Raw genomic sequence first — 21,893 nt, 5'->3', positions numbered from 1 at the left:
CAATTTGGGGGGTCAACGGCAGGCCAACCTGAGCAAGTCTAATCACCCTAATAATACGATATATAAATAATTTTAATTTAAAAAAACTAATGACTAGTGGCAATGAAATCACATCTAACAAGTACTGTTATTAAAATAGAGTTATGAAGAAAGAGACAAATTATTATAAGCAAATAAATTACATAAGGTACCTGGGTCAAATATGGCCACCTTAAGGTTTGGTATGCTTTTTTAATAATAATAAAGCTAAAACAAGAAAGTTCTAGCACTCATTTCTAAAGAGTGGTTATTTATCTTTACAAAAAAGGCAAAAAAATGTAAAGACTTCAAATGATAAAAAAGTATTTGCAACATTTTTAAAAATATAGAAATTGGCCATATTTCCGACGGGGGGGTAAATATGCCCATACATGTGGCCATATTTACTGTATAAATTAGTTAGTTTAAAAAACTTCTAAATTAAAATGAAATAAAAATAGTTATTATATTTTAATAGAAGATTTATTTAAAAGATATTCTTTGGGCGATATTCATTACAAATAAGGAACTAAGTACCTTTACAAAAATTTAAATTAAAAGATAAAGTGGGTATCCCACGTTGCACAGGCGAATAATACGGGATGCTAAAATCTTCTCTTGTTCAGGGTTAAGAAGCGGTTTCCGACCCAATGTAGATTTTGTCTCCCTTTTCTCTAGTAAATAACGCCTCAAAGTACGTCTCTTGGCACATTATAGTGCTTTGAAGCCGTATAGGTATATTTTCATCTTACCGCTTTTGATTGCAGTTAATGCTTGTTTCATTGATGCTTCTGACCAATTACCTCTAATCCCTTTAGATTTATAGCGTGCCATGGTCTAAAATAAAAAAAAAGGTTACTACTTACTTAATAATATTTGCAGTCATTCATTTTTTACGTTTTCATATCAGGAATGAAAAACTCATTATTACTTTGGTAATTAAACAAAGAAATATCAAATTACAATCGCCACACAAAATCATAATGTGATTTACAAAGATTCTTAAATTCAAACTAACAAAATACAGGACAATACTTACTTGATGTTTTTATAATCTTAAAACTCGTTTCCATTTAATAAACACTGGGCGACTAGCGGGCGCGCGGGAGGAGTGACAGGTACGCCGTTCGGATACACGCTACACTAGCGACAATTTATGGTCGCGTTCAGGTTATTATAATATTTCGTATTTGAAATAATGGCATGTGGCCATATTTTTCGGCTGGCCATATTCGACCCAGGTACCTTAATTTAATATCTGGTGCAGTGTTGCCAACCCAAATTTTAGAAAATTGGTAGATTATGTGCTTATTGTTGGTAGAAGTTGGTAGACTGTAAAATGCAAAATTGGTAGATCTACCAACCACCTCAACTTAGAAAAAAAAAATTAGATTAAAAATACATGGTCTGTTCGTAAAATATTTATTTTTTGAAGTTGTACATATTTTTATTAAATAATTTTAAATGTTTTTCACTAGGCTGCCCATTGTTTGATATCCATTATTAAAAAGAAATACACGCCACGCAACCGCTAATTAATGCAAGCACCGTTTAAACGGAGTTTTAGAGGAGCAAAGAAAATATTAATTAAAATCACTCTATTTCGCAACATAGCAAGCTTAACACACACACAATCCAAATCCAAACGACACGCAGATCATAACAGATGAGAGAAAAATAAATAATTACCACAGAATTTTTTATAAACTTGGCTTCACACGTTTGGGCCACAGACTAAGTAGTAAGAAGAGAACAGGGTGGCTAATTATTGTCGGGTTATAGACGCGACATTGTGGTGATATGTGAAAATTAAAGAGGTCTAGGGTGGTAGATAGGTAGACTGAAGTGAACAGTGGTAGATCTACCAAAAAGTTGGTAGATATGGCATCAGTGATCTGGTGGGACCTCCATGCGCATCTAACACAGCGTCAAACCTTTTTCCCATGCCAGTCACCATGTTCCAACAAGTGTCGGTACCTCGAAGATGCTCCCATGTTGTGTGTGCCTCACACCGCAAGTCATTATTGCGAATGTCTGTGGCGTCCATGATGAGAACCATGAGCTCCCACAAGTTCTCGATCGGGTTGAGATCAGGGCTCATTGCAGGCCATGGCAGGCGAACAATGTCGTTACGTGACGTCAGCCACTGCAGCACTGCTCCACTACTCGGGAGGTGTGGACCCGACAGTTGACTTGGTTTTGCACAAATAAATAATGCCTCTGGATAGTGAAGGCGAACGGTGGGAATCATGATGTCTCGCAATATCTCCACATATTGCTCGGCATTCATCCGACCGCTCACCTCCACTAACTCACCCGGACCCATCGAACTCATCCACCCCCAAAAATTTAAACTTATCCTCCCACTAGCTCTATTAGGAAGTGTATTTATTTCAGAGTAACGCTCGTTACGGCTACGCCATAATATTTTTCGTACTTACAATTTGATGAATTTTTAATGTATTACGAATAGGGATCAGTTTACTTACAATACTTGTGTCTAATGATTGGATGCTTTCAGATTTTATTAAAAACGTTTTTACAGATATTTCTGTTTTTTTCAAAACATCGAAAGCTGTTTGTGCATCTGGTGTATCGGTCCCATGGGAAACTTCGAAGTCTAGAGATCTTTTTAATAGTACCCCCTATATCATCTGCGGCACCTTTTCCGTGTGACGCTTCAAAATAAGCCCATGTAAAATGTTTAAATCCATATTCGTATGTGTTGCGGGTCATTAAAAAATAATATTTTTTTTGGCGGTACTGGCTCTTGGGACCATCTGAAAAAAAATGTGCGCAATAAAAAGTAGCGCAAAGGAATGGATTTAAACTTTTTTCGAAAATGAGTGAAAATTAATTAACTTTCTTAGGATATACGAAACAATATTTAAAATGTGGCTAACTACTATTGTATAGCGTCAAAGCAAGCAGACTATTAAAAAGATTTTAATTTTTGATTTTACTAATGCTTTAAGTAAAGTGCACCTCTCCCGGAACGGATAAGCGTATTTTACGAAAAATTCATCGCTTTTTGTAACAATATATTTTATTTTCCAAGGTTATGAACTTATTCAATTTACCTCGATTCACCATTTGTAAGGAAATAAGATGCTCGTAATGAAAAAAATATAAGTACTATACTTTTTTTAGCCAAATATTTTTTGTCAGCCCACACCTTTGACAAAAAACAAAAACGCAAGCAATCATGCAGTTAGTTGCGTTAGTATGCATTCATAAAATTTAGAATCTGATAATAACCTTTTTTAAAAATTATAAATAACTTGAAAAAATCGAACATTGAGATGCGACTCTAAACGCAAAAAATTAAATAACTTATAATTACCTTTTGCCACTGCTTAGTGGTTTTTATGGCACCGCCAAGACTATTCAATTGATCGGTTATTTCGGCCCACAAGGTCTTGGAGTGGGCCCTTCCACTAGAGCTTTTTATGAGACCTTTGGCGAGGTCTTGATGCCCTTGCATAAACTGCAAGAGCATCTCGATTTGGTTTGCTGTTGCAGTCATAATCGCTGCAATGAAAAAGAAGATATTATTATTGTAATGTAAAATTCATTAGGTGTAAGTAAGTAATGTTTCATTATATTAATGCGGGTCATTTGTTCAAGTGGCAAGTGAGCCAGGTTACCTCACAAACGGTATACTAATTTTGTTTGAATAATAACAACAACTTCACAAATTCATTAAATTCGTGTGAGTCGCCAGTGTGCAGGACAGCCGTCATGTTGGAATATGATGGCTTCATCTTCATTATAAAAAGGTACTTCTGCTAGTAATTCGGGCAAATCGTTTTGTAGGAGCTCCAAGTAATTATCCCCGTTTATAGCGCTGTTGAGTTCCTTTATTTCCTTTCGGATACCCAACAGCTCTTGGATCTTGCGCTCTTCATCGCGAATTTCTGTAAATAACAAGGAATTTTAATATCTTTTATTTTTTTATAAATATTCAAGCACCTCTTTTATAGCGCTGTTGAGTTCCTTTTTTTCCTTTCGGATACCCAACAGCTCTTGAATCTTCATTTTTTCAAAGCGTAGTAAAATTGCACCCTCGCGTCGTCGCCCAATACACGACGCCGGACCCGCAATCTAGCCCGCCTGGTTTGGTTCTCTGAAAATATTTACATTATTTTATTATAAATAAATAAATAATGTACAATGATGGGTACTCGAGACTTCCAGTTCCTTCTGTCACATTGGCACCAACATCTACCACACTTGTGGTGCTGGTGCCTGCGATATTATTTGTCCGCCTGTTCGGGGCAACATTGACATTCAATATAGATTCCTACTTTAAATGTTAAGTTGTTACATAAAAATAATGTGTTTATATTTATTATGATGTACAAATTATAAACTTTCAAAAGTAACATACATCATTAGGAAAAGCGGGGTGTGCTACATTCTGTTTCTGGCAGACCATACCCCTCTCCCATGATGGCCACCACTTTCTGATCTACTTGTGAAAGCTGGCAACGGCATGCAGCTGCCGCTTTTTAGCCAAATATTTTATGTCAGCCCACACCTATGACAAAAAACAAAAACGCAAGCAATCATGCAGTTAGTTGCGTTATAATGCATTCATAAAATTTAGAATCTTATAATTACCTTTTTTAAAAATCATAAATAACTTTTAAAAATCGAACATTGAGATGCGACTCTAAACGCAAAAAATTAAATAACTTATAATTACCTTTTGCCACTGCTTAGTGGTTTTTATGGCACCGCCAAGACTATTCAATTGATCGGTTATTTCGGCCCACAAGGTCTTGGAGTGGGCCCTTCCACTGGAGTTTTTTATAAGACCTTTGGCGAGGTCTTGATGCCCTTGCATAAACTGCAAGAACATCTCGATTTGGTCTGCTGTTGCAGTCATAATCGCTGCAATTAAAAAGAAGATAATATTATTGTAATGTAAAATTCATTAGGTGTAAGTAAGTAATGTTTCATTATATTAATGCGGGTCATTTGTTCAAGTGGCAAGTGAGCCAGGTTACCTCACAAACGGTATACTAATTTTGTTTGAATAATAACAACAACTTCACAAATTCATTAAATTAGTGTGAGTCGCCAGTGTGCAGGACAGCCGTCATGTTGGAATATGATGGCTTCATCTTCATTATAAAAAGGTACTTTGCTAGTAATTCGGGCAAATCGTTTTGTAGGATCTCCAAGTAATTATCCCCGTTTATAGCGCTGTTGAGTTCCTTTATTTCCTTTCGGATACCCAACAGCTCTTGGATCTTGCGCTCTTCATCGCGAATTTCTGTAAATAACAAGGAATTTTAATATCTTTTATTTTTTTATAAATATTCAAGCACCTCTTTTATAGCGCTGTTGAGTTCCTTTTTTTCCTTTCGGATACCCAACAGCTCTTGAATCTTCATTTTTTCAAAGCGTAGTAAAATTGCACCCTCGCGTCGTCGCCCAATAATATTAATATTTTTGTCCATAAAACTAAAAACATTTTTTTAGTGGCATAATATCAGCAATAGCACCGTAGCGAAAGTCATGTGACCAATAATCTGTGTATGCGGGGAAGTCGACAATTCCCATCCGAAGGTTTTTATGGCTATAAAATCAGTTATGTTCGCTTTAGTTCCTTCCTATCTTTTATTTTTTTAAATATTCAAGCACCTCTTTTATAGAGCTGTTCAAGTCCTTCATTTCTTTTCGGATCCCCAACAGCTCTTGAATCTTCATTTCTTCTAAGCGGAGTACTCCACCCTCGCGTCGTCGCCCAATACACGATGCCGGACCCGCAATCTAGCCCGCCTGGTTTGGTTCTCTGAAAATATTTACATTATTTTATTATAATGTACAATGGGTACTCGAGTTTTCAAGACCATTATACATTTTGAAACTAGAACTTAATTAATTTAAAGTATATTAATTTGTTTGAAATAAGTTACCTACCTATCTACCTACTTACTCTGGTATTTCAATGAAACCCACACAACTTAAACATTTATTGTAGTTTCACAAATAAATATTGGAAATAATGACAATGTATTAACTAATGCTGTGTAGTCCCTAAGTCGCCTCTTACGACACCCGCGGGAAGAGTAGGGGTTGGTGACAAATGTATTCTACTCTGCCGTCACCACACGGCTAAGGGACTACACATCAAACAGAGAATGGGCAGCAGCGCTCTCTGAAAAACATCAATATTTTAAACTGCGATCTCCAACCCGCCTGCCAAGCGTGGAGATTATGGCAAAACCCTCCACTATAGTGGAGGAGGCTCATAGTCCAGCAGTGGACTGTAAAGGGCTGTTGATGATGATTAACTAATGCAAGCAATACAGTTGAGTACTATTTAATAATATAAAATTATACTGTATGAATTTAAGATACATTTGCTTGAAATAAATATTACACAATATGAAATATGAGTCTAAGTTACATTTGGTTACAGGCAAAATGGTTACTAATAATATAATTAGATACTCTAGCTAGATCTTTTAAGTTATAATAAATGATAAATAAGATACATTACTTGGTTACAAGAAAAGTTAATTCATAATGTACGAAGTTAATTATTATCTAGTATTGGCAGAGGACCAATCTTCGGGAAGGACAACTTGATGATGGAGCCCTGGGATGTCTTCAGTGTGGCCACGCGAGTCACTCCGTCGCCCCCGGGGTGTGTTTCGATCAGCGTTGCCAGTTTTTTTTTCGCGAAGTCAGGACTTTGGTACTTTTTGAGTGAAAATAGCGGGATTCTTCCGTCAGAAGCGGGACATAGTAAAAAACGTATAAAATCAAAGGTTTTCAAATATTTATCTTTTTATTTGACTTAAAATTACGTTTACGTGACAATAGATAGCAAAAGTAGCCATAGAAAATGTATTTTAACAAAAAAAAATAATATTCTAAATCAGATTTACTCTATCGTTAAATTCGTCTTTTGAATAAAAAAGAAAAAAAACAAAAATCGAAATTAAAAAAAAATGTTTTATTCTTTAGAATAATAAGTATGGCGTTTCAAACAACAGTCTGGTGAAGTGAGTGTCTCTCTCCGAAAAGCGGGACCTAGCTTGTCCCGCGCGGGACATTTAAATTTGATTTAAAAATCGGGACGTCCCGCCAAAATCGGGACGTCTGGCAACGCTGGTTTCGATGATCCTCGCCAGTCTCCACTGGCATGGTGGAGTGTGCTTGTCCTTGATGAGAACTACGGAGCCCGCTGCCAGCGTGGGGGGTCCCTCGGAGCTCTGCTGGCTGGTTTCGGCTTTCTGTAATAACATAACAACAACGGCTGTACAAAAAAATACTACATGATAAACCTCCCCAATCCCCATAAATACGTACAAGTGGCGGACTTAATGCTATTAGGCATTCTCTACCAGTCAACCATTGGGTGAAACGATACATTAAGCGACGTGAAAAATAAAATAAAACCTATGGTGTAACAACCAAACAATTAAGTACTTCGAAATAAATATACTTAAATAATCTCAAAAATAAATACACTTACGTCTTACATACACAAACACATGAGTCCATAGATGAAGTTACATTATAATTTTGGGCTCTGCATTAGGTATAAATTTAATTATTTTATTTCCAGGAGTGTGCAACTTTAATGGTAAACACGGGTGTTTAAAGTGCACTACGATAGGAGAATGTGTTGTTATCTGCATCGCTGTTTTGTAACATGGCTGAAAGTTCTTGTTCCGCTTGTTCGTAAGTCGATAATGATTCCCGTTTCGATGTACAGTCACGGAATGAAAAGGTTCGTCAGTTTTCAAATTGATTCCTTCAACGAATCGCGAGCACATATTACCTTTTGAAATTATGTTACAGAATAATCTCAAATGAGAGAAAATAATCTTTAACTGTTCGTCAGTAAAGTTCAAAATTATTCAGATCAAAGTTGTTTGACGATTTATCTTGTCAAGAAGATTATTATGATTGATAAACTAAAACCTTCTTGTTGGTTCAACCTGCCATTATTATGTCTATTAAATAAAAAAAACTATTGTCAATTCGTCAATGTCATCATTGCATTGCACTGATGGGATAGCAAAATAAACAAGCAAAACCTTATTCGTCAGCAAACGTCATATTTATTTAAATGTTAGCAGCACTGTTTCTTGCATTGTTATGTTGGCAGGTTTGACTCTTTGGTGCAAGCGAAAACCGACACTAAGGTGACGAACCTTTTCATTCCGCGACTGTACAAGCAACACACCGCCAATCAGTTTGTGGTTTGGAATTTTCTACCCTGACCAATTTGCTATCAGAAAACTTCTTCGGGTATCGTAGCAGTCCTTTGCAACGGGGCGTCTTAGCTAGCTCAGTCTGACACCCCGCTGTTTAGTACTAAGTCCCAGTTCGCCTTCTGCGATGAGGGATGTGTACCTATTCAGGATGCCTACAGGGATATTCGACCAAGGAAACGCACAATCAATAACACAATGGCACTTTATATTCCAGGTTCCACAATAGTTCCTTATTCTAGTTTCACTGACTCTAAATTACTATTATTTAAACAATGAGCAAGTTATTCCACAATTACAAATCTATTATGACGAGAGGGATAGCGACGCGCCCGGTTCGCGTCCCGAAACTAGTTTACGTATCCGCGAGAGGGGCGGCGCCCTGTACGAGGTTTAGCGAGTGTTAGTTTGGATACTTATAAACTAGGGGGGTAGGACGGTTTGCTCCCAAATCGGTAACCGAGGTCAACGAAGTGGGGATTCGTGCACCAAAGGTAAAAGGCTTGGGACCTACGTGGCGAGTGGGGAGGAATTACAGGAAGGGTGGCAGCGGGATTGCTACCGCAGGTCGGTATTTAGTAAAGCATGCACTCGGTAAGGATTTGAGTGGGTATACAGGCAGCGATGGTTCGCTCGTGTCGCGGAAACCGCGCGAGCCGAAAGTCCTATCGAGCCAGGTTAGTGGGAACAGTGAGGGCAGCTATTCGCTAGGGACTCTTGCGCAATTAGCCGTGGGAAAGTTAGACGCGCGCGCGATCGTCTGGCTGTTGCGATGTCTCCCGAGCGAATGCTAGGCGCCCGCGGTCAGTGTTGTCAGCTCACAGAAAAAAAAATCCCCAGCTAAATAAAAAAAAATCTCTAGATTTCTTCATATTATTACTTAAAAAAATCTCCAAAATTCACTAACGAATTAATTTTATCAAGGGTTAAGTATTAAATAAAATCACAAGTTATTTGTTAAGAAACATAATTTTAATCGTAAGAATAATAATTATTAATCTTAGTGTCAAGTTAAAAAGCAACTTAAGTATTTAAATAACAATAAATCAAAACGTTAAATTAGAAATCAACATTAAATACTTCGTTTGGTATTTCTTCGTCATCTTGACACGGTGACGGCTCTACTGACGTAGAGGGTTGAGATGGATCAATTTTTGAGTATTTCAAATGTTTGCCAACAGCAGAGATCACATCGCTCGGGAGCTCATAGCTCAGGTTTTCTTCATTATTTTTAATTGGTTTCTTATGAAGAGAATACTATTTAAAGTGTTTACAGCCATTTTGTTTCTTAGTTTATTTTTAACAATATTCATAGCACTAAATGCTCTTTCCACTTCGGCATTTGAATGAGGAAGGGACATTGCGGATAAAGCGAGATCAGATAACTCTTAAACTGTATTAATTCCTGCAGCATTTTTATAATTTCGAACTTCAATCCAAAAGTCAATAACGTCACGTGTAGCTGTCCATTGCACAAAATTTACTCATACACTGTCTTTCCCCTGACGAAGAGTATTGTCCACGCTCAATAGACACATTTTTTACAAAATTATATAATTAGAAGGAAGTCTCTGCTGAATCTCTTTCGCTAATTTCACTGTGAAATCAATGCAGCGTTTTCTGACTACTTTAATGACATCATCGGTTAAAGAGGTCTTTTGTGCATGAGATTCAAAAAGATATCCTAAACACGGAACTGGATTTAAGTGGGCTTCTATTTTGATGGTTAAATAAATCATTGTCAGTTGTTGCAGCCGACGGCATCAATACTCTAGTGCAAACAGAATGAAGCAAAGTCATCAATGTATTTAGTAGGGCAACAGGATTTGAGTTTTCACTCTCAAAAGTCTTTACTACAATTTGTACGTCATTTAGGATGCTCCTTAAAAAGTTCATGTAAAGTAAATTTTTCTCATCGGCATTCATGGAATGAAGTTGGTCTGCTGTGAAACATTTATCTTTATGCAAAGAAAAAAGTAATTTTAGTTTTTCCCATTGAGACAGTATCCTAGTCACTGTTTCTTCAACGGAGAGCCACCGAGTATCACAAGAGCGTAATATTTTTAAAGGCTTCTCGCCACAATTTATAGTATCATATACAGTGTGAGTCACGTTAAAGTGTACATATGAAAATAGATGAAACTAGACCTATTTTTATCGACAAAAAGTGGTCAAAATGTTTTTGAGATTTTTTTTTTAATTTTTTTACAGAATTTTTTTTCTTCCAATTACTACTTAAAAGAAAACGTAATAACTAAAAACTAAGCGGTATATCCTGATAAAATAAAACCGCGGGCCGCGGTCGACGCCGTCTCTTAGGCCTCAGCCTCGAACTTAGCGGGCAGCGGGGCGGGAGCGGCGGCGGCGCTGGAGCGGGGCGGGCAACGCAGACCCGTTCTCGAAACAAGCGGGCAGCTCGCGCGGCGCTTTAGCGGCGAAGTGTTGTGTTCGGGGTTGTGTTGTCGAGATATTTGTTTTTATTCGCAAACGAATTCGCAAAACAATTTTATTTCGATTCAAATTTATTCCTAACGCTCGATTTATTGTGGGCAAAAGAAGGAGTGCGCTCTGCCCGCTCGTTGCCCGCTCCCTCGCCGCTGCCCGCTCGTTGCCCGCTGCCGCGCCGCTGTTTTCGAGAACCGGTCTATTTGATTTTACGCATAAGATCCTGCCGCCCTGCCGGTTAGTGGTAATCTAAAAACATAAGAGTACAAAGTTGTTATACAACATAATTAAACTAGATACCTACCCAACAATAATGTTGTTGAGGCCATCATTAAAAAAGTAGCAACTATCTTTTATCAAAGCACATAGTACCGACATGGTTCGTATCAGCCAAATGACGTCAACTGACCAACTGAAACCAGACCAAGTTAGTTAATGAAATAAATATATTTACCACAGTATAACCTTGTGGTTTTCTTACTGCTGGATACTTATCTAAGTATCTTTCAGTGAAATTATTGTTGGATTCGTATAATAAATAATAATAAAATCGTTTATTACCAAAATATCATTACATATTTTCACATAATAACGTTGGACTCCACACTAGGCAAGCCTGTGTCGTGGATGGAGGCCAGGAGACAGTTTTACGATGTAGTAGGTACTTAAAACTAACAACAATATTAATGTATGGATGATGTATAAAATGCGTGTTCTTATTATGTGTGTTCGTTGCCACTTTTCCTTGACTAAACTCCAAGGGTCAGATGAGTTTTCGAGCCATTGTATATCATCTTTATTTTCCACACACTCCTCTTGGTTTGTGAAAATATTTGGTATGAGCCTCGGAGAAGGATTCGACTCTAATGAATATGTGGGACTCTCCTCTCTACTACGTTTCCGATTTGTCTTTGGTAGGGCTCCCAAAATTTTTAACCGTCTTCGCTTGTTTAATACCTGGTTAACAAGTTTACCTTTAGCTTGTAGTACTGTTACGGGGTGGGTCTAGGTCTTTTTAAAAAAAGCTATAGTTATTACAATTGAAAATTTTAATAAACTAAGAAAAGAAAATAATAAAATATCCCCGAATAAATGTTACGCGCGCGGCGGTCCAAACCAAACTAATTATTAAGTAAATCTGATTGGCAAAGAAACGTAGGGCTTCTATTGTATTGACGTCAATGCAATAGAACCTCCGTGTCATAAATTTTTATATTTATATTTAGTAATGTAAATCCCGATATAACAAACCCCTATTAAGATCTCTCATCACATCTGAAGAGATGAGAGATTAAAAGAATTATTATTTTGGTTGGACTGCCGTTTGCGAACATTGTAGCGATAGAACCAGTCTTTTTTTTTTTATTATTAGACCAGAAAATATTAAAAAGATAAATGTATAAAAAAGGATTTAATGAGATTTAGGATTAATGCCGGGTGCTATTTCTACTACTAAAACTATTAACAAAAACTTAAAACTAACTTATTCTCTAACATAGGCGTGAAGTGCTGGCTGAGCTATTATGATGTTTCTCCTCATTGGAGATGGCGTCGATCTAGGTTTGATCTCGTCAGAGCCGGACGAGTCTTCCATATCTCGAATGCTCTGTGTGGTTATTAACATCGTCAGTGTCAAAAGATAACGCTAAAATTATAGACTCGAGTGAATTTAATAACGAATTGATCTGAGATTTAATCTCTAGTTTATCATTGCTGTTTGAGACGTTCTCTAAGATGTTGTGAATGACCTCCATGTTTTTCATAAGATGTTTTTCGTTTTCGTTCACTTTCGATATTGAGTTGTTAAAAGAGGAAANTTTTATTCAAAAAGGTTACATTTTTTTATATTTCTGGTAATTTCTGACAAGACCCGACTGGCAACACTGGTTCCATGAAGCTAAAGATACATCACTGTGGTGGTCATAGGTAACTTGTGTCAGTTTCATCATAATAAATAAGTAATCTGTGGTTTCATCTTGTTGCTGCTTCTTGTTGCCGGATTTATATTGTATTTTATTTTTTAAATAAATAGGTAAATATTGAAACATACGAGCAAACGTGTCTCTCTAAACGCTCGACATTAGCAAAACCAGTGTGCTTTAAATTCGCACCATTGAAGCCATTAGACAGAATAATATACAAACGACGAAACTGTTCAAACTGTGTTAGAGAACATTGCATTAAATTACGTATTATAAGTATTTATACCTACTCCTACATTGGAACTTTATTTAAATTTTTAGCATTTTTTATCTCGTAACAATACCTACTCAAAATGAGTCAAAGACGCGGCAACAGGAGTACAGCTGAAGAATCAGACGCGAACCTAGATGATGCCATCAAAGAATGCGTCCGTTTCATCGTTTGCCGAGAAGGAAGTAAAGTGCCCATCAAACGGGCTGAAATAGTCAAACACTTGAACACTACTAGCCAGACTCCGGCCAACCAAGTCAATACAGTAATAGTGGAAGCTAACAAGACTCTTAAAAGGGTAAGGTTTATCATATATCATATCATAATCATTTATTTCTTCATAAGTGTACATACATATTCATAATTAATTTGTGCATGATGTAATGAAAACAACCAAAAACCAAAAGTACTGTTTTCACTGTCTTATTTTTGTTCTAGATACGAATAGTAAACAATAGTGTTGAAAAAACATCTACAACAAATACTATTTGTGTTGAAAAAAGTACCTACTGGGCAGTAAAAATTAAATTATAATTACAGTTTACATTTATTTAAGTGGTTATCTAACTATTGTTCCAGTATTATTAAACTAGTAAAGTAACCGTCACAAAAAGTCAACACAGCATCAGTCATTATTATTGTTGTCTGTGAACACTTTATCCACAATGAATTAATATAATTATTTTTTAAATTACGTTTGAAAAATTGAAAATAGTTTACTTATCCAGGTATATGGATATAAACTGGTGCAAGTTGAGGCGAAGTCAGGCATCCAGTACATAGTGGTGCTTACCGAAGAGTGTGACTCGGTGCAGTCAAACGTCAATGACCCTCTGCAGAGGAAGCTGTTAGTTGCAGCCCTGACACACATCTACATGAGCGGAGGGCCTGTTAAAGAAGGTAATATTTAACTTTATTAATTCTTTATTGTCAAAGAACTTGTTACAAAAGTAAACTCCTCCATTGATCACTCTGTGTAAACCTTGGGCATAAATAGTACAGTTTGTATTAATACAAAAATACATTATATCAGAGGTGGAATTGTGTAAAGCAATCGTAATCATTTGACAGTTCATAACGTATGATAATGTCAATTAAACAAAGCGTTTGAGAGAATAATTGTACATTATGAACTGTCAAATGATAACAATTGCTTTACACAATTCCACCTCTGAAAATTCAATTCTTTCGTTGCATTTTCTCATTAAGAAATAAAATAATGAATTACTATTTCCAGATGACATGTGGAAGTTCCTCTCCGAGGCTGGCTTGCTGGAAGAGAATGACCACGCGGGCCGGAAGATACTAACGAATACATTCACGAAACAGATGTACCTGATATATTCTAAGGTGAGAAAGATACTTGCACTTAGTACTGAACAAGTTTTGCTTAGTTTATAGTGTCTAAGGCCCGGCTTTCACCAACCAAAGTGGAGATGTGTCGGGCGGACGAATTTTTCTATAGAATTCGACAGCGGCGGCGGCGCAGAGCGGAGACGAGAATTGGAAATAATTAAATCTGATTCAAAATACTTCTCCGCTCTGTTCTGTTCCGCTCCACATTGGTGGAAACCGGGCCCAAGGCTGAGTTGCACCACCTTCTTTTAACCGTGACTATAACTATAACCGGTGTTTTTTGTGTAATTTGAAAGACTTGAAGTTGCAACCTAGCCTAAGGATATATTTTTTAAACTTTCATGGTCACTAACAATCAATTGTAATAAAAGACTGCGAAAGAGGGTAGACCGATATCTCTGTCCGTAACATCTCACCCGCCAGTTTCCTCAGTTACTCCGTGACCATGGCTCTTGCAACAGTGCCGAAATATCGGAAACTCGAAATTAAGATACATGGTAGCAATCCCGTGAATAATAAATAATTATTAAGCCTAAGGTTGTTTATTTTATTTTAGATTGGGGACGGGGAGCTGGCTCGAAATGTGTTTGAATGGGGCCAGCGATCTCTGGAGGAAGTGCCGAAACTATTTATTCTCAACAAAATGGCTGAGGTGAGTTCGAACTATGAAGTGACTCATGAGTGCACTTTGCAAAATGAGCACTCAACTCAAAAAGCTAAATCTTTGTTTAAATAAGTTTTAATATTTTGTTATGTCATAAAATGAACATTTGGCGACTGCTTTTTGATGTCGACTACAGTGCCCCGATTAATAATATTTTTTAACCCGACGCTAATTTTTAACGTCTCCTTTTTTATTTTTCGTCTTCGTCGTCTTTTTAATTTCTTCGATTCTGCGATACGGATTTGTAAAAACAGCTGACGTCCGGGCACGTTAAAAATGAAAATTTTTAGCGTAATCGGGGCTCAGGTGCTTACCAGAAATTAAACTAGTCCACAGGAAAATTATTTTTAAGATGTATCTTCTCTTCTGTTTCAGGCTTTCGATAAGAGCCCGGACTATTGGTGCGAACAATACAAGGAGGCTACTGAAGAAGTGTCTTAGCAAACGATTTAATTAATTAATTCTCATGTATAATTACAAATAATTATTAATATAAACAAAATCCATTTAAAACTTTATTTAATTTAATTCAAAAATATGTATTACATTGTATAATCAGTCTGATTAACAGATACAATATTCCTACAAAAAGACTTAACAAACTAAAAAAAGCATGTCAAAAACACTTACCTGCAGAATCTTAAAAACACTGTCACAAACATTATTTTGTAATTTGATTTAAATCGTGCAGTTTTTCGTAGCTTCGTACTTTAAAGATTCAATCAAACCTCTCATTTCGTTATAGATTTGTCTATGTTCTTGGGTGTTCGGTAGGTCGTGTAATTCCCCGATACAGCGAAAAGTTTCTTTATACATGGTAACGAAGTTCACCGGGCTTATATGAGAAGCGGTAAACAAATACATCCACTTGTCGAACGATGATTTTTGTTGAGCGGTCATTTTGGCTTTAGGTAGGCCGACCATTCGGTGATCCCAGTTATTAACACAGACTTTGCATCGGCAGATTTTTTTATTATTCATCCACATGTGCAAGGATCGGTTTGTTATTATGTGATCATACCAGTGGCCGCTGAAAAAAATAAACAGATTACTTAGAGAGAAAATATTTTTTAACGTAGGAGGATTATGCGTCTCAAAAAGGTGTTGCATTCTAACGCCGCGGTAAATGTTGTGTTGTTTGCAATTATTGCAAAAAAATATCACAGTAGAATAATCACTACATAGTAGGAACAAAGTTGCTTTCCGCTGTCTGTCCCTATGTATGCTTAGATCTTTAAAACTACGCAACGGATTCTGACGCGGTTTTTTTAATAGATATATATGTATATGTTACGGTTAATGTGATAAATTGAAAATTATTAATAATAACCGGTTATTATGAATAATTACCGACAGTCGCGGTAAAAGTGATAAATTAATCACATTTAACAGTGATTATTTAATAATTCAACCTTAGTACTAACAAATTTCATAAAAGAGAACAACATCTTGTGTACGTGCTCGTGTACAGCCAAACTTTTGAACGTTTTGATATCATATATTAATATAATTTGGCATAATGAGTTTGGAATGTTTCTTGCATAATATTACTTTTCCATGATGCCTATAACATAATGTTTTGATTTAAAATGAAAAATAGGTTAAGGTGCGGCGGGGGTGGCCCTTGGGCCACCCCTAAGCCGCCTATTTAGTTTTATATACACATAAATGACCTCATATTAATCACATTTACCAAATCATGCGGTAATTATTCATAATAACCGGCGATTATTCATAATTTTCACATTTATCACTTTGACCGTAACATATATTTAAGCCGGGGCGGGTCGCTAGTAAGTATAGGTAATACTTATTAGAAAGGTTACTTACATGTATGATATTGTTAACTCTTCTCCCCTTTTTATTGGTCTCAATGATATAAGTGCAGCTTTATTGTTTAGTCCTGATACGTGAAGATTTGGATCACAAGAGTGTTTCAATTTACTCGTAAACGAAAATAAGCCAATATTTCCCAGAAGAGTACTCTTCTCATCCATTGCTGCTTTAGCCGTATTCGCAATAAGTATTGCGTGTCTGGTAGATTTATGTATGTGCAGTAATACTCTGCCCATTGCACGGATAGCTTCGTCTTTCTCACGAGGAAAGAATGATGGTAGTACTTCTTCTAAATGGAATATTATAACGGCAATGACATTAAGTGCATTGAAAGTATCTCCAAAAACGAACATATTATTTTCATTGTTGAATTTCAAAATCGACGCCTTGCTGTTTAAATCATAAACTTCGTTTATCATACTGTTTTCCATCTTTTTCAAACCCAAATTATGAGAAATTGCTATAAATTCGTCCCAGGAACATGAATTTTTAAATTTTAAAGCTGCCACGGTGGGTAGTGATGATCCAGTTAGTATATCATCCTCGAATAGTGAAATTATATGACATTGGACATTGTGAAACTCTTCCCAGCAAAGCTTCCTGCATTCTGGGCTGCAGAATAATATTCCTGTACAACTGTGACACGGAATTAGATTTAATGAAATATGATGACAATAGTAACATGATCTGTTTTTATTTAGGTCTCGTAAAATTCCAACGTAAGCTGCCTCTAGTGCAACTAATGTTCCCGGCGGGATGTTCTGCCGAGCAACTACTTTTGACTGTCCGCCAGTGTTGTTCTTGATACGGCAATTGCCGTAATATACGGCATTTAGGCATCCTAGGCACCATAAATACGGTATACGGCAGCTCTTCCATTACCGTATCAAAATATACGGCAATTGATTAAGGTTGAGTTTTAGTAATCAAAAATACACCGTGTTACTTTGCATTCTTGCCATATTCACAGAGATAAAAGTAGGTAACAATACCTATTATTTAAGATAAACAAGAGACTCCCATAAAGAAAGTACACTAAGATTTTAGTAAATTTGGTTTTTCAGTACAAATTGGAATAAACCAATTTCGTCTCGCACCATAGAGAAAAGTAATACATAGGAAATAGAGAACCATCTCTGTCAAATTTTTGAACCTACTAATTGACAGCCTGGTGTTAAATTCCCTGCACTTAACCTACGTACTGTTACGGGGTGGGTCTAGAAGGTCTTTTTAAAAAAACACTAAAGTTACTACACTTGAAAAATTTAATTAACTAAGAAAGTAAATGATAAAAATTCCCCGAATAAATGTTGCGCGCGCGACGGTCCAAACCCAACTAATTATCAAGTAAATTTTATTGGCAAGGAAACGTAGGGCTTCTATTGTATTGACGTCAATGCAATAGAAGCTCTGTGTCATCAATTTTTATTTTTATATTTAGTAAATGAGCCAAATTTGAAGTGTTAATGCATAGTACTTTTTGAGTGATAAGGAGTCAAAAGTGGCTCCAAGTGGTTCGTCTAAATATACGCACGGTGCAGTCCCCTCCCTGGAACTAGGCTTAACATGCTCCCGCATGTCTAGAATATTAGCTCAATGTTGATTTAGTCGATTTTCTCCTAATGGGAACATGTAAGACAAAAATAAAATTTCCAATATTACAGACCTTCTAGAGCAGATGCCGCGAAAACTATACAAGATATAGAAAAACTTGACTATCTCACCTGTAGAAAATTGAATTAGCTTTTTTTGGTTCATAGTAGTCATGTCACTAGGACGCATAGTTTCCGAGGATTAAGCGAAAAACCGAAAAGTGGTACCTTTAAACTCCCCTCTCTCCGGCGGCTCAAGGGCTAAGGGCGGGGACTTTTGCTATGTTCACCTCCTAACTAGTCTAAATAAAGTCCCGAAGTCAAAAATTGTGTTCCACGGTTTTCCATCTATAATGCTTTATTGACTGGACTAAAATAGTTGATTTTATAACATGGATATTATCTTTCATGAGGTAAGCAAATTTTTCTCATCTGACTGTACATCGTTGATTGCCTGAGAGAATTTAGCTGCATCTTCTGAGTCTAATGTACCAAAAAATTTTTTGGGAAGTGATCCGCCGAAATCAATGAGACCTCTTTTTACACGCCCTTTGGGTTTATCATCTGAGAGTAAATATGATACAGATGAGAATTTATTCACATTATCAAGATTTTGATTTTTAAGTGCAGAGAGCGAGTTAGTACATTCAGAGTTAATCTTAGATGATGCAAAAGAATAACAGTATGCAGTGATCTTCTCAAATAAAACTTCTACTGTTTATGTGACCTATATCGAGATAAGTAACTACTTCATCTATTTCATTATGAATATCTTCTAATAGAAAAGCAATTCTATCGTAGCTATGAGTTCCTCTGAATCTCCGACACGCCAACGTCTTAGATTTTCTTTGTAAATCAAGTGTAATCCAATGTGCTGTGACACCTAAAAAACTTCTTTTTTTTCCCGACCAAATGTCTGCTGTGGTACATAGATATGAAGTATCTCGGAGCAAGGTTTTTATTTCATGTATTTCTTTGTTATAATAATCTTGCATACACCATTCCCAAAGATGGTCGACTCACTAAAGTCAAACCATTTTGACACATACCTACACTTTCAAATGTTTTTGAAAGGTATGGATCTTCAATGAGGGTTTTCGCGATTGAAAAATCCGCCAGATGGCAATACGTAGACGCGAGGTCCAAATGCTGCGTGATTGGTGGATTTTGACATGTCGCATGTCCTCTAAAAGACTGTCACAACACAAAAAAGCGTGTTTCGAGAAAAAGCGGTATTAAGTTTTTTTTACTTCTTAACAATGTTATGATCACTCGGTAGATGGATTTTTTAATCGTTTTATATTAATTTTATGGACAATTTATTCAACTTACTTGAGAAAATTTTAAGTTGGAAGAAAGGTTGCAGAAATATAGATTTTTCCTTAAATTTATAAAAAATGGCCCATAATATGACACTTTTTTTGATTAGGGTGTTGCAATTTATGTAATAATACAATATATGCAAATGGAATTATTTGTTATTAGCTCTTATAATAAACTATAATGTTTATAAATCTAACAGGAACATCAAAAAGTCACATAAAAAGTTTTTCCTTAAGCTAAGGTACACATAATCAGTCATATCCATCTAAATTTAAGGTAGTATCGTAGATTTAATCTTAAATAAACATGAAATTACAAACTTTTGAAAAAAGAGGTTAACAATTTGGGATGTGGTTGCTCTCTACCAAACTCGGAAGATCCCTTTTTTATTTTCTCTAAGATTTGGTTTACATTTATAAGCTGGTTTCATTTTAATATTTCTAGCGGACAGTTGCTTTTTTGTGATTTAAACTTCCTGAAACACAGTTTGTTTATATCGTCGGTTGATTGCAAGAAGTCTTAGTAATCATTTTTAGTTACTCGCATTTTAAAATAACGTACACAGTATTTAAAAAAAATCAAAATATGAAGTTAATGTCTTTTGACTGACGGCCAACTATAACAAACCAAGAAGTAATTACTTTTTACTTTATCGGATGTTAAATCATGTTACATGTTAAATCAAGTTAAATTACGTTTAAAATAATATAATAAACAATCATAATAACGAAATATGTATAATGACCTGTCATCTTCTGGGTCACATTCTAAACAAAAAAATCAGTCTCAAACAAAAATAACACAATCAATAAATTGAAACAAAATATCTTTGTAACATTATTAATTTGGCACAAAAAGTATTTGGTATATTATTATAGCCCCTTATAAATAATACAGTGTAAGTCACTATAAAGTGTACGAAAATAGATGAAACTAGACCTATTTTTATCGACAAAAGAGGTATTTTTTTGTTTTTATTTTTTGTATTTTTTTTTCTTCAGATTACTGATTGCTAAGAAAACGTAATAACTTCTAAACTAAGAGGTATATCCCATAAAAACAGTCATAAAGCTAAATAACAGGCGATAGATTAGAGGACGTGCGATATCTGTAAATGTCATGTCAAAAATAACCAATCATGCAGCATTTGGACTTCGCGTCTACGTATTGCCATCTGGCGGATTTTTCAATCGCGAAAACCCTCATTGCTCTCAAAGGTATCATAGAGTGTATAAAGAATTTTATGATGTTCTGATTGAATTCTTCTTGAGATACTTTAGCCTATCTAGTCTGTACCTGTGTATCTGGAGCTGTTTTCTTCTTTTTTTATTAATGGCAATATACGCTTTATAGTCGTCGAATGCGCTTTCGCCGTGCTTTCTTTTCAGGTGGGTGACACAGTCGGACGTTGAAGGCAAAGTTCCGGATATTTTTACTTGTTTTGGCAAGCACAACGTACACAATCCAACTCGTTTGCGATATGAAGAATCTTCTTTAGAACATTGAAAGAACTTTCCATCAAGAATCGTTTTGATTTTCGGCATTACTTTTTTTTTTTTTTTTCAATACAGCAAACGTTGGTTTAGCAGAATGTTCGTAGAAGTTGTGAACTCAACAACCGTTGGTACACCGCGCGTGTCCTCCGCCCTCCTTGATTGGTATTTTCCGAGAATCTTCGGATTTTCGAGCTGGACGCTGGACTACACGGCCAAATAAGACTCCATCATGAGAAAATGCGTCTTCATAAGGGTCACCAAATGAATTTCTGCATAATATTTCGTATTAGAAGAGAGCAAATGAAACCATATTTTTCTTCGGTTGACGGAAAAGTCACGTTTTATTCTTTTCTTTTAAATTACTTTTTTGTGTCCTTGACACGTTTCGTTAATATTTTCCACAAACTGTTAAAACTTGAAGTTGAAGCTTCTTGGCGCAGTAACAACAAGTCTTCTGAGTCGTTCATATTGTAGTACAACTAAACGGCGCGCGCGCAGTAGTTTATCGAAGTATGTACCTACATATGAAAATAGGTGAAACTAGACCTATTTTTATCGACAAAACAGATGAATGTTGTGGTGACTGGATTGCTGGTTGTGGTGATTGAATTATGTGTTGTGACGACTGGATTGTGTGTTTTGGTAACTGAATTGTCTGTTGTGGCGATTGGATTGCTTGTTGTGACGACTGGAATGCTTGTTGTGGAAACTGAATTGGATGAGGCGGATG

General features: G+C 36.1%; 1 protein-coding gene and 1 long non-coding RNA gene across 3 annotated transcripts; one reads left to right on the top strand and one right to left on the bottom strand.

The window, feature by feature from the left end:
- Positions 1–12,645: 12,645 nt before the first annotated feature.
- On the top strand, positions 12,646–15,397 carry LOC114351847 (non-structural maintenance of chromosomes element 3 homolog). Of its 2 annotated transcripts, XM_028303187.1 has the most exons (6): positions 12,646–12,735; positions 12,947–13,194; positions 13,625–13,796; positions 14,134–14,246; positions 14,809–14,904; positions 15,292–15,397. In XM_028303187.1, the coding sequence occupies exons 2-6, from the start codon at positions 12,979–12,981 to the stop codon at positions 15,355–15,357; spliced, it is 663 nt and encodes a 220-aa protein (XP_028158988.1). In that variant the 5' UTR covers positions 12,646–12,735; positions 12,947–12,978; the 3' UTR covers positions 15,358–15,397. The 2 variants fall into 2 exon arrangements, with proteins under 2 accessions (XP_028158988.1, XP_028158987.1); XM_028303186.1 differs by lacking the exon at positions 12,646–12,735 and having other exon boundaries at positions 12,742–13,194.
- Positions 15,398–15,601: 204 nt separating this feature from the next.
- Positions 15,602–17,536, bottom strand: LOC114351848 (uncharacterized). Its single transcript, XR_003655813.1, has 2 exons — positions 16,747–17,536; positions 15,602–15,946 (listed from the first exon to the last, which is right to left on the bottom strand). It is a non-coding gene; the product is annotated as an uncharacterized LOC114351848 (long non-coding RNA).
- Between the last annotated feature and the right edge of the window lie 4,357 nt (positions 17,537–21,893).

This window comes from Ostrinia furnacalis, unplaced genomic scaffold (assembly GCF_004193835.3).
Source record: "Ostrinia furnacalis isolate ACB-3 unplaced genomic scaffold, ASM419383v2 OfSCF1207, whole genome shotgun sequence".
Lineage (NCBI taxonomy): Eukaryota > Metazoa > Arthropoda > Insecta > Lepidoptera > Crambidae > Ostrinia > Ostrinia furnacalis.
The sequence above is the reverse complement of the archived record's forward strand: the minus strand, read 5'-3'. Positions and strand labels throughout refer to the sequence as shown.